The 13318-nt window shown below is 46.7% G+C and overlaps 1 protein-coding gene across 3 annotated transcripts in view; it reads left to right on the top strand.

Annotated features, from left to right (window-relative positions):
• Positions 1–2098, top strand: part of LOC120399365 (coagulation factor V-like) — a 69565-nt gene extending 67467 nt beyond the window's left edge. For all 3 annotated transcript variants that reach the window (XM_039527554.1, XM_039527562.1, XM_039527572.1), the window contains exon 26: positions 546–2098. In XM_039527554.1, the coding sequence (XP_039383488.1) occupies positions 546–692 (147 nt within the window). In that variant the 3' untranslated portion in view covers positions 693–2098. The remainder of the gene's footprint in view (positions 1–545) is intronic.
• Positions 2099–13318: the final 11220 nt, after the last annotated feature.

Genomic DNA, 13318 nt, shown 5'->3' with positions numbered 1-13318 from the left:
GAACATGTCAAAGGAATGCACAGAATGTGTACACGGAAGCCTCTGCCAAAAGTCACTGCAAAATAGTTTTTACTTTAATTTTTTTTAAGTGAATTTAGTGCTGGTGGAAGGTCCCAGATTGACAGAGCTGAGACCTCCCTACATCCACGCAGCAGGTACAGCACTTACAAAATCCCCCAAACCACCTTGACAGATGTGCTTCAATCCCGACCTGCAGGGACCACATCTAGGGATAAGAGAGGGGAGATTTATCAATCCCCAGCCAACACGGGGGCCAGTTAGCACCAATTGTGGTGATGGTTTCTGTGATGTAGACAGAAACCGAGACCACGAAATCATTTCACACAGACCACAGTTTGGATTTGACTGGATTTGAAGCAGTGACCTAGAGGGGGAAGGCTGTATATACACCACTGGAGTGTCCAGTCCACCTCCCTGTCCCCTGACGCAGCAACTTTGTAGCATTTAGATTAAAAATGCTGCTGCTTTTTTTTTTTGTAAGGTAATTTTTTTCCCCACTAATTCATTGTTTTGTTTACTTTCAGGTATTTGTGGGGAATGAGGACAGCAGCGGACACGTCAAACATTTCTTAAATCCACCCATATTTTCCAGGTTCATCCGCATTGTTCCTAAAACCTGGAATCGAAGCATTGCTCTTCGGGTAGAACTCTTTGGCTGTGATCCTTCCTAGGTGCTGGATACACAGAGTACACATGAACAAAGGATTCCCAAGTCTGGGAGCCTTACACCTTTCAGTAGTCACTATGCAGAAGTGCATTTTGTAGTCATTTTTAGTCCTTCTGAAGTGCCTTTCCTCCAAGGATCTTAGTGTTCTGCCAACGTGAATTAAAAGAGAATTTCAGTGGCAGACATTTCATTCATATAAATGTACATTAAGGATACAGCTGCACAGCAGCGGGGAGGGCGCTTCCCAGAGCGGGTGGGTAGAGACATGCTTGCTCCCAGGGCCAGATCCAGGCACCAGCTAAGGAAGCAGGTGCTTGGGGTGGACAGTAGAAAGAGGTGGCACTCTGTCCGCTATTCGGGTGGCACATCCAGGTCTTCAGGAATTCGGCAGCAGGTCCTCCTTTTCCTCTTTGAACTCCTGGCCAAAGTCCCGCTCCGCCAATGGGCTTTCCCCCCCACCGCTTGGGGCGGCAGAAAACCTAGAGCTGGCGCTGCTTGCTCCACTTGATCTTGCGTGCTCCAGCAGCAGTGTGGGCAGCAGCTCTGGCTGGCCAACCACGTATGGATGCAGAGGTGGGATTGTTCTCAGGTGGCTAGCCCAAGCCGCCATAGCCATACTGCTATTTTTAGCACGCAGGCTGGAGCAGAGCTAGCACATGTCTGTTCACCTGCACCGTCCCTGCTGCAGTGCAGCCCCACCCTTAAAAAGAGAAAGCAACAAACATCAAATCCACAAAGCGTGCAACTTTGACATGCCCTTTTTCATGGGAATCTGTGCACCTGAATGCATTCCCTCCATTTCTCTATCGCTGTCTTCTTCCCCCATTCACCGTCAATGGTCTGTTCTCCTTTTGTCCTGGTCCTGGCCTAATTTTAGATTAAATCTCCTGAGGGCAGGGACCTTGGGCTTAATCCTGAGCCCAGATTTGCTCTCTTTGTAGCCCTCTCAATAGCCTCTTTCCATGGAAATCTGTAGGGTGCGCCACACCTATTGTCTGTTGATAAAGCAGAGCACCCGTGTGACATGCTCTTGTCATGAAAATACTTAATAATCGAGCAGCTACACTTTATACCAGCTCCAGATTCGGGGTGATCTCTTTTTTCACATTTTGTAGAGCCCAAGGTGATGGCATGGATTACTGTGTAGCAAGGGTCACGCTTTTCTTGCCAGACACTGGTGGGGGAAAAAAAACACTTTTGGCCACACAGCTTCTACCTGGGTATCCAGAAGTGCCCTGAGATTTAACAAGGCTTCTATATGATGAACCTGTCTCAAGAACATAAGTACGGCCATACTAGGTCAGACCAAAGGTCCATCTAGCCCAGTATCCTGTCTACCAACAGTGGCCAATGCCAGGTGCCCCAGAGGGAATGAACAGAACAGGTAATCATCAAGTCATCCATCCTGTCATCCATTCCCAGCTTCTGGCAAACAGAGGCTAGGGACACCATCCCTGCCCATCCTGGCTAATAGCCACTGATGGACCTATCCTCCATGAATTTATCTAGTTCTTTTTTGAGCCCTGTTAGTTTTGATCTTTACAACATGCTCTGGCAAAGAGGTCCACAGGTTGTGTGAAGAAATACTTCCTTTTGTTTGTTTTAAAGCTGCTGCCTATTAATTTCATTTGGTGACTCCTCATTTTTGTGTTATGAGGAGTAAATAATACTTCCTTATTTACTTTCTCCACACCAGTCACGATTTTATAGACCTCTATCATATTCCCTCTTAGTCATCTCTTTTCCAAGCTGAAAAGTCCCAGCCTTCTTAATCTCTCCTCATATGGAAGCTGTTCCATACCCCTAATCATTTTTTGTTGCCCTTTTCTGACCTTTTCCAATTCCAATACATTTTTTTAGAGATGGGCAACCACATCTGCAAGCAAGATTCAAAATGTGGGCATACATACCATGGATTTATATAGAGGCAATTTGATATTTTCTGTCTTATCTATCCCTTTCTTAATGATTCCTAACATTCTGTTCGCTTTTTTGACTGCCGCTGCACAGTGAGTGGATGTTTTTGAGACAACTATGCACAATGATCCTTCCTGAGTGGCAATAGCTAATTTAGACCACATCATTTTATATCCGAGGGTAGCCGTGTTAGTCTGTATCCACAAAAACAGCGAGGAGTCCGGTGGCACCTTAAAGACTAACAGATTTATTTGGGCATAAGCTTTCCTGAGTAAAAACCCCACTTCTTCAGATGCATGAGTGAAAATTACAGATGCAGGCATTATTATACATGAAGAGAAGAGCGCGTTACCTTACAAGTGGAGAACCAGTGTTGACAGAGTCAATTCAGTCAGGGTGGATGTAGTCCACTCCCAATAATTGATGAGGAGGTGACAATACCAAGAGAGGGAAAGTTGCTTTTGTAGTGAGCCAGTCCTTATTCAAGCCCAAATTAATGGTGTTAAATTTGCAAATGAATTGTAGTTCTGCAGTTTCTCTTCGAAGTCTGTTTCTGAAGTTCTTTTGTTGAAGTATGGCTACTTTTAAATCTGTTATAGAATGTCCAGGGAGATTGAAGTGTTCTCCTGCTGCCTTATGTATGTTACTATTTACTACAAAAGCAAGAAATGAATGTTATGGAGACATAGAGCTAGGTATGACCAGTGTAGTAGAGACAATGTTGGCCATGTCTCCTTACTAACCCTCCCAGAAGCCTCCTCATATGCACTTTAAATAGAAGCAAAGCTGAGAAAGCCCTGGGGCACTTCACATGACATAACCTTAAGCAACACGGCACTGCAGGGGGAATTTTGGGTAGGCAGAAAATAATTAGGTAAATTTGGCCAGGACACCAGGCCAGGAAGCAAAGTGAACTAAATACAAGTTGAGACAGATTATTAAGCATTTTGATATCCTGAAAAATCTTCTTTTGAACCCTCTCTTCTGGCGTTCAAACAACTCCCTACCCTTGGCAAGCTCATCATCAGAAGCAAATTCCCCACAGGCTAGGATACATCAACTCAGAGGGGCACCAGGCCCTGCCTGAACAACAGATGTAAAACCTGTAGATGTATCTCCACTGCTACAATGATCAGCACCTCCTCAACAAACCTTTCAAGATCCCTGGGCCCCACACATGCTTATCAACACACGTGGTGCCCCTCATACAGTGCATCAAATGCCCCAACAACAACTATGTGGATGAAACCAGACAATCACTATGCTCTCAAATGAACTCACACAGAACAATGACAAAAGACACAAACATCACATCACCTGTGGTGAACACTTTTCACAAAGCGATCACGCCACAGCTGATCTTTCAATACTTGTCCTCAAAGGAAAGTTGCACAATACCTTCAAAACCCTGGGCTTAACATAGACACTGGTTTTATGGCGCATTGCAACAATTTGTGACACACCTCACTGCCTGCTCTCCTTAATTGCCCATTTCAAACACTTTATGCATAACAATCTAGCCCAGGGGCCGGCAGCATTTCAGAAGTGGTGTGCCTAGTCTTCATTTATTCACTCTAATTTAAGGTTTCGCGTGCCAGTAATACATTTTAACATTTTAGAAGGTCCCTTTCTATATGTCTATAATATATAACTAAACTATTGTTGTATGTAAAGTAAATAAGGTTTTTAAAATGTTTAAGAAGCTTCATTTAAAATTAAATTCAAATGCAGAGCCCCCCAGACTGGTGGCCAGGACCCGGCCAGTGTGAGTGCCACTGAAAATCAGCTCGAGTGCCTCCTTTGGCATGCGTGCCATAGGTTGCCTACCCCTGATCTAGCTCCTAACTGCTCATTCTTTTCAAGTGATCACCTCCAACATGTGTTACCCCTTCTGCTTAACAATCTCTTCTAACTTCTGTTTAGCTCAGACCCTCTGTTCCCTTCCCCTGACCTGACAAGGAGCTCTGTGTAACTCGCAAGCTTGTACCTACCACCAGCAGAAGTTGATCCAATAAAGAGCTATTACCTCACCCACATTGTCTTTCTGTTTATAGTTCATTTCACTTTTTTAGCTGAGTTTTGTTGTGTACTGGTTCACAACGGTGCACAGGACGCTTTAAATACAAAAATCTTTGTAGTGACAACTTCTAGAGAGACATTTCAGGAGAACGTGTCAGCACATGTGAGATTTTGTTGTAAATCCTTGCTGTAAACCACAGACCTAAACTTGACAGCCTCCCCTTTAATGTACTTCTCAATGAACCCAGAAGCAGTTCATGAACTGGGTAAGATGCAAATTACAACTATGTTGTTGTTGTCCCTCTTGCAGCGTTGTGCTTTCATATGAGTTATTCAGGTTTCATGCTAACTAAGAACATCCCCTAGGGGTGATTGCACCCTGGATGTCAGACAAGAAATGCTGCTTAGTTACTAAGAGCACTAGACAAGATGGAACCAGAATGGGCTGATGTGATTTTGCCTTCCAATAGGCCTGCAGCAATTTCTGAGAATTGTTTAAAACCATGTGAGTGCTGAACAAGCTCTGCCAAGTTCTGGGCTGACCTAGTTCAACATCTCACACAGCTAAGATTAAATTCACCCTGGTGTGCAGGGTCACCCGAAGGCCTTCTGCAGCACTGAAGCCCTATGTCAAGGTGCTGGTGGGGTGGCATGGGGAAGTTTAGGCAGCCCCTGCACTTGCGGGGGGAAGAGGGAGGAGGGGGAGTGTGGAGGTTTCTCCAGGGCTGGTGCAAGGATGTTTCGCGTCCTAGGTGAAACTTCCACCTTGTGCCCCCACCCTGAGGCGCCCTCCTCCCCCGTGGCAGCTCCCCCACTCCGCCCTGAGGTGCCCCCCTTGCAGCAGCTCACCCCGCCCCAGCTCACCCCTGCTCCGCGCACGAGCACCCTGAGCACGCTGTGGCTGCTTCACTTCTCCCGCCTCCCAGGCTTGCAGCGCCAATCAGCTTAGGCGCCGCAAGCCTGGGAGGCGGCAGAAGTGAAGCAGCCACAGTGTGCTCGGGGAGGAGGCAGGGCAGGGGTGAGCTGGGGCAGGGAGTTCCCCTGCGTGCCGCCCCCCCACCCTTACTTGCTGCAGGCGGCCCTCCCCGCGCTCCCCTGCCCCAGCTCCCTCCACCTAAATGCCGGCAGCGACCGGGGCAGCCAAAGATCTGGCCGCCGCTGTCGCTGTCGAAGAAAATGGCACCCCCCAAATCCCAGCGCCCTAGGCGACTGCCTAGGTCGCCTAAATGGTTGCACCGGCCCTGGGTTCCTCTGTGCAGCCACATAGCCCAGCACAGAGGTGAGATAGGGATGGGGCCATGGGATCCAACATCTATGTAGATCCATTTGAGAGGGCCTGGCACAGTAGCAAGTGGGGGAGAGCTACACTACATTCACCAGGCTTCAGGCTTGGAGGCAGATTTTTGCCTCCCTAAGTCTGTGACCTTCCCCACCCAATTATTTGCACTATATATGGGTGAAGTGAATTTCACATTTGAAATTCAAGGACCTGGTTGTGCTTTATGTCCACTCAATTCCCCATGACTTCAGTGTGAACTACATGGGTGTAATTGAGATCACAACTGAGCCCTACACTCTTAAAGGGTTATGGCCAGAATACTGAATACCCTTGGATTTCCACCTGTACTGAAGTTCTTATCTTCAAAATCACATCCATTTACACTTGGCAACTTTCCTCCCATTTCCATGTTGAACCAGGTGATGTATCCTGTCATATCCTCTTTATGTTATATGATGTATTTGTTTATATAAAATATTATTCACAAGGATATGCTCAGGAGATTACCAGCATACACTTTAGGTGGATCCCAATAGACAGCATCACACATTCATTATGCTAGCTCGGTGTGACAGCCAGGATTCATATGACACAATGTAGAAACAGTCTCCCTGGTAAGCCTCATGCTACATGTTAGAATGTTAGGAAAGGGTTTGTCAAGGCTGATTCCCCACTCTGGCACTTTGAGTGCAGAAGGCGGGGGCCCGCAAGGATTCTAAAAATGAATACTGGCCAATCCAGGCTTGTATTAAACTCCCAACATTACCGCTTCTCTCTGACCTTGGATGGGTAGATGCTGCCACCACCGAAGTGCAAAAAAACCCAACCCTTTGGACCCAGGAAGGCGCACTTGGGAATTCCTCCCTGTTGGGTACACTCAAGCCCTTTCACCCCTTCCCCACCCCCCAGAGGGGGGAAGAGCTGAGAAAGAAAACAAAGGAAATCAGCTGTTGCCACCAGCTAATGAAACAACATATACACAAACCTCTTTGGACACAAAAACCCAATCCTGTTCTTAAAAAAGGTAAATTTTATTAAAAACAAAAAGAAAGAAAATACTTTTGGAACTTAGACTATTGCTAGATTTAAAAAGAGCAAATATAAATAATAAGCATCAAGAATGGCTTTCTTGAGGTCCAGTTTAATGGTTACAAGGAAAACAAAAAAGCATTTGGGAGTTAGCAGAGCGGAGTCCACAAGCCTTACAGAAATAAAAGAGAGAAACCTAATCGCGTCTTCCTAGCCATTCCCTGATCTACTTACATATCTGAGGTTTTGGATAAGTAATTCCTAGGTATGATTTGATGATTTTCATACCTGGTTTAAAGCTTCTTACAGCATTGATGCTGTACACAGAACAACAGACAGACAAAGCAAAAGTTTTTTCCCAATTTTAAAAAGCTCTCCCATTGGCTTTTTTGGACAGGTGCCCACTCCCTTCCTTTTACCTATGGGCTTTTTAACCCTTTACAGGTAAAGCAAGTAACGAACAGCTACTAACAGGGATTTTGTAGATAACTGGCCGGCTGGGTGTCCATAAAAGGGAGTCCCCCCATCACACTTCATTTATTACAGGGTTCATTTGTGCAGAGCTACTACATCCACAGAAATGCCCGACTTACGCAAGCATTCCGTTCCGGAATGCCTTGTGTAACTCAAATTTTGCATAAGTTGGAAATGTCTCTCTGATCATTCTGCAAACAAAACAAAACAAAACAACCCCCTCCCCCCGCCTATTTCTAGCTTACGGAACTTTTTCTGTAAGCTCGGATTTGCATACGGCGGGTTTACATAACTCGGGGGGCATCTGTAATAGTGTTCGGTGCTCATAATAGGATCAACCAATAGAGCAGTCAAATTTCTGACTGAAAAATTAGTAAATATGTGTGAAAAGTGGGGGCTTCCCTCCATTGGCACAAGATTGTTTCTATTTTCCAACTGGAAAAAAGGGTAAAAAAAACAAAAGTGAGAATATTGTGTTTTTTCCCTACTTTCTGACACTTTTTAACCTTTACCCTCCTTTTTCCAGGGAAAGAAGGAAAAAAATTAAAAAGGGAGAAAAATACAGTGGGAACAAAAATCCAGAAAAGTCATGATGTAATGATTCTAACCTGATAGATAAACCTCTAACCAAACTAAAGTGGTTTGGTAGGTGGAGTTTCTGTAGACCCAGACAGAATGGGAATTCACCTTCTCACCACCTTCCTTCTGCAGCTTCAATTACTCTTCTGAATTCATTTCTGACTCCTAATAAAACCTGCTAGCTCTACATTTCTTTGGATCAGTTTAGCTTCCCATTCTCAAATGTTCCCCAAAATGTCAGTACCTTTAAATCTATTGTGTGTGAAGTAACAATATATTGTATTTAAAGAGTGCTGAGAAAAATTACTGTCAATGAGGCTGCTATGGTGGGATTTGAATCATGTACAGGAAATGTCAGTGCTGATCAGAGGAGCATTAAGTTCCTGTGGCTGGTTTGAGAGGGAAATGTACTAGGCCAAATGCCTGCCTAGTGTTAGGGTCACAGAGGGTCTCCTCCTGGATCCACCTCCTCCTCCTAGCATAGAGGGTCTCAGCTGTATCTGTTGCATTAGTCCCTCCTACCTTGGTCCTCCCAGAGGCCCCTTCAGAGGGTGAGGGATCCATAGCTCTGGAGGGGCAGTCTGGGGTGGCCGGAAAAGAGGGAGATGCATATAGTCCCCTCCAAAACCCTGCAGAAAAGCTGCCAGCCAGATGATGTAGTATGGGGCTTAATTAACTCTTCAACAGGCCCCTACACTCTAGTCAAACCCCTCTAAAGGGAAGCACTGGGGAACAGCAGCTGAGTGGATCCCTTGTAGTCTGGCTTCAATGAAGTAACCCAGTGAGGGAGCTGTGGGGAGCAGCAGGGGTTATCAGTGGGGGCACAGGTCCTGTGGGATCTGTGATAGAACTGCTATTCACTTGCTGGGTAAGGGTGTGAGGCTCACGAAGTTCAAACTCCTACCTCCAGTCTGCTGATTTCTGTATGAGGAGATGATCCCAGCCAGCACCTACATCCTCAACCCTTCCTCATTCCAGCAGGGCAGGCCTCTATGCCACCTGCTACTCAGACCATGTGTACAGGGTGCAGAGAGGGCGTTTATGGCTTTGTGACAGTGAGGACACATTTTTGTTCATTTCTCGTATTACAGCTCATGCTTCAGTCACAATTTCACTTTGTTTCACACTGATGAGCCTTAAGAGATCAAAGGTTTCTTAAAAACAGAGGGGATAAGTGCCTATTTTAATGGACCTGTGAGCTCATTCCATCTATTTGGGGCTTGAGGGAATTATTCCAAATTAAAGAATGGCCTGGTGAAAAGGGATCGCTCCCTCCTTGTTCCCATGTCTCATACACAGGAACAAGGGGATGCGATGATATCGAGAGGCAATAGAAAAAAATTCTTCTGAAAAAAGTTCTGCCGCTCACAGAAGACGGACAGCCTGCAAAAATCACTGCCATAGGAGGATGTGGATGGTGACAAAATGTTTGGCTGGGCGCTATAAAGAGCTGGCTAATATTATGACACTAATAACTTTTGCAGCTATGCAAGTTAAGATATAATGATGGAGAGGGTGAGAAAAAACCATGCTTCTAGGCATAAGAAAATAACTTATTACAGGAGTCATCAAGATACAGTAGGTTCATTATGGAGGTTTATTCTGCTACTTCCCTTTCACGTGTCAGGTATTAACCCTAGCTAGAAGCAGAATACTTGATTGCCTGGATGAATGGTATGACTCAGACTGGTAAAGCCTATTAAATCATCCTATTACATTGCAGCTCCCTCTTTGGGGAGCAAAGCGTGGATGAAAAGTAACACAGTAGAGGAGCTGCAGCAATGCAGGTGTGAGCTAGGAAGCAGAGCACAAGGGGAGATGGAAAAAACAGGGAGTTCCTGCTATCAGGGCCGGCTCCAGACCCCAGCGCGGCAAGCACGCGCGTGGGGCGGCCCTTTCCCGGGGGGGCCGCAGGCTGGGCCGGCCTGCCGCAGTCATGCCTGCGGGAGGTCCACCGGAGCCCCGGGACGTCATGACTGCGGAGGGGGCGCTCGTCCCGCGGCTCGGCTGGTCCTCCCGCAGGCATGACTGCGGCAGCTCAAGCGGAGCCGCCGGACCTGCGAACCGCGGGAGGTCCAGCCGAGCCGCGCGGGACCAGCGGTCCCTCTGCAGTCATGCCCGCGGGAGGTCCGCTGCTCCCGCGGCTCCGGGGCGCCTCCCGCGCATGACTGCTTGGGGCGGCCAAAAAGGTAGAGCCGCCCCTGCCTGCTATACTGCAGGATGGATCTGAATCAAGAGTAGAGAACAGCAAATTATCTAGGAAATATGTGTAAGTTTTATAGAATGTATACATTTTATAGAATAGCTCCAATTAATGCTTAGAATGAATTGTTCTCTTTCCTCCTTTCTTCTCTCTCTGAAATATTGTTTCATGTGAACATTATTTCATTCTCTGCATAATATTTTCTTGTTCTAATAAGATAGTGAGGAGCTATTTTTACTGAATTTAAGGAATGCTGCCAGCTCTGATCTTGCCTGGGGGGAAAAATTGCTGGAACCCACACTCTGAAGTTCAGGTTGCACCCTGCTGGAAAAGAATGAGGACACAATGGAAGATAAAAGATCCCTTTGTTGAAGCCTTGTGACTCAGGGCAGGTCTACACTAGAAGCTCAAGCTGGCTTCTATGGTGCATCTGGTGAAGACGCTCTATGCTGACGGGAGACAGGGAGAGAGCTCTCCCATCAGCATATTAAAACCACCTCTATGAGAGGTGGTAACTATCACACTGTCTCTTAGGTGCTTTACACAGAACAAAAAGACAGTCCCTGCCCCAAGGAGCTTACAATCTAGGTATAAGACAAGAGACAGCAGATAGATATACACAGGTATGAGCATACAAGGAAACAATGAGATAAAGTTGGTCAGCATGACAGGCAGTGGTCTCTGCACACCAGCAACCTACATAGTCCCCTTAGTCCACAACTTTCAAGGGTGGAACACAATCTTTATACAGTAATTAAATTTTTAGTTATTATAATTATTTGCAACAACTTATTGTCACGATCCACATCACTCCAGGGGCAAATATGTTCACCTTTAGGATGACCACTATCTCTGGACAGTTATTCCTCCGTCCCCATTCTCCTTCCTGTTTTTCAGCCTCTTCTCTATCCTTGTAGCTCACCTCCTTTCTTCCTGCTACCTTCCCTTCTGTTAGTAATTTCCTGTTTCCACACTGTGGGCTTCATTCCCACTCTCTATTGCAACTGACCTGCTAAAATAACGTGCAATGACATAGTCAATGCTGACACTGAAGTGTCGTTACTATGCTTCAGAGTAACATGTGCAATAAGATTAATGAGGTGCAGGTAGTTCAGACACTCAGACTGCCTGCAGAATCAGGAGAACACCACCACATCATTGGTTTACACGCAGGTCACATTCGGAAGGCTAGTTTTGTAATCAGGAGGCCTAGAAACTTACTTTAAAAAACCCCCAAAGCTGTGCAATCTTGATATGCCATCAAGGCCACAAAAATACATCAGATTGGCTAGATCCAACCCACAGATTAGGTGTTTGACATCAATAATGCCTGATATTGTTCTGGATGTGCAGTAATTGCCCTAACAAGTTCTTTGTACAATTACTGCACAACATGGCTGCTGTACCGTGTTGCCATGCTGACAACTCACCAATCTACCTCTCTACTCCATACTCTTCTCCTTCTGTCCTAACTAAAATCTCAGCCTCTGTCTCTCTGACATCTTCTCATGGATGTCCAGACAACAGCTTAAACAGAACTCCTAATTATCCGCCCCCCCAGCTCTCCCTCTGCCCTCCTTTCTTGATCACTGGGGACAACACCACCATCCTCCCTGTCATTCAGGCCCATAACCTGAGTGCTATCTTTGACTCAGCCCTTTCTCTAGATCCTCACATCCAGACTGTGTCAAAATGTGGCTGATTCTTTCTCTGCATAACCAGGGGCGGCTCTAGAAATCGGGCTGGCCCAAGCAGTGCGGAGCGCTGCGCCGCCCTTCCCCGGTCCCGCGGCGGGTCCCCTCTTCCCGCGGCTCCGGTTGAGCTCCTGCCGGCATGCCTGCGGCAGGTCCACCGGAGCCCGGGACGAGCAGACCTGCCGCAGTCATGCCTGCGGGAGCTCAACCGGAGCCGCGGGAAGACGGGACCCGCCGCAGTCATGCCTGCGGCAGGTCCGCTCGTCCCGGGCTCCGGTGGACCTGCCGCAGGCATGCCGGCGGGAGCTCCACCGGAGCCAAATGCCGCCCCCCGGGAAACGGCCGCCCCAAGCGCCTGCTTGGCGCGCTGGTGTCTAGAGCCGCCCCTGTGCATAACCTCTCTAAGACATGGCCTCTCCTATTTACCCACACAGCTAAAACTCACCTAGGCTCTCATCATCTCACTTCCTGATTACAACAGCCTCTTCTTTGACCTTGACAAATTCAGTCTCGCCCTGCTCATATCCATTCAGAATGATGCTGCAGAGATCCTTCTCCTAGCTCATCACTTGGACCCTGTTACTCCTTTCTTTGCATCCCTCCACCGGCTCCCCCTTTTCTATTGAAACATAAGCTGCTTGTCTGCACTTGCAAGGACTTTCACACTCTACTCCCACCCCACCCATTGATCATGTCTCATATGTTACCGAGATGTCAGCTCTTGCTTCAGCTCTGCCAATGATGCCAGCTTCCATCCAAATTTCAAACAAGCACCTTTGTGTTTTCTCCCATGCTGTCCCTCCCACTTGGAAGAAACCTCCACAAAGCTACCTCATTATCCTCCTGGAAATCCCTGCTTAAAACTCTCCTCTGCAAAGTCACCCACAAAAGTCTTGACAAGGGTTAGGCTGCTGGTATGCTGGGACCACTGCCCATCATGCAGAACAGTATTGTCTCATTGTTCCCTTGTGCTCCCCCACCTATTGTCTCTTATCTTATACTTAGCTTGTAGTCTCTTTGGGACTATCTTTTTGTTTTGTGTTCATATAGCGTCTAGCACAATGGGGTCATGGGTAAGGTGACCATTTTTTTCAAATATAAAATCAGGACATTTAAAATTGGTCGATTTTGGCGGGCTCTGTGTGATGACGTCATCATCGAGTTCCCACGGTCGGGCTGTACGTAATGCGCGGGAGTATTATCGAAGAGTCGCCGCGGCCACAATATAGTGAGAGTGCGTGTGCTGAATGCCGAATATTGCTGAGATCCAACGACGAGAACCGTCGTGTAAAATAAAACTAAAACTAGGATAAATTAATAAAATTGATTTAGGCTGGTTTATCAAGGATTGATTTGATGTACTCAATCTTTTGATAAATTAATAATTTTTGATTTTGTAGTCCTAAACTGTACTGGTTACATCTCACGACTAACCA

This window comes from Mauremys reevesii, linkage group 1, assembly GCF_016161935.1.
Source record: "Mauremys reevesii isolate NIE-2019 linkage group 1, ASM1616193v1, whole genome shotgun sequence".
NCBI lineage: Eukaryota > Metazoa > Chordata > Testudines > Geoemydidae > Mauremys > Mauremys reevesii.
Note: the sequence above shows the minus strand (reverse complement) of the source record. Positions and strands in the feature narration are given on the sequence as shown.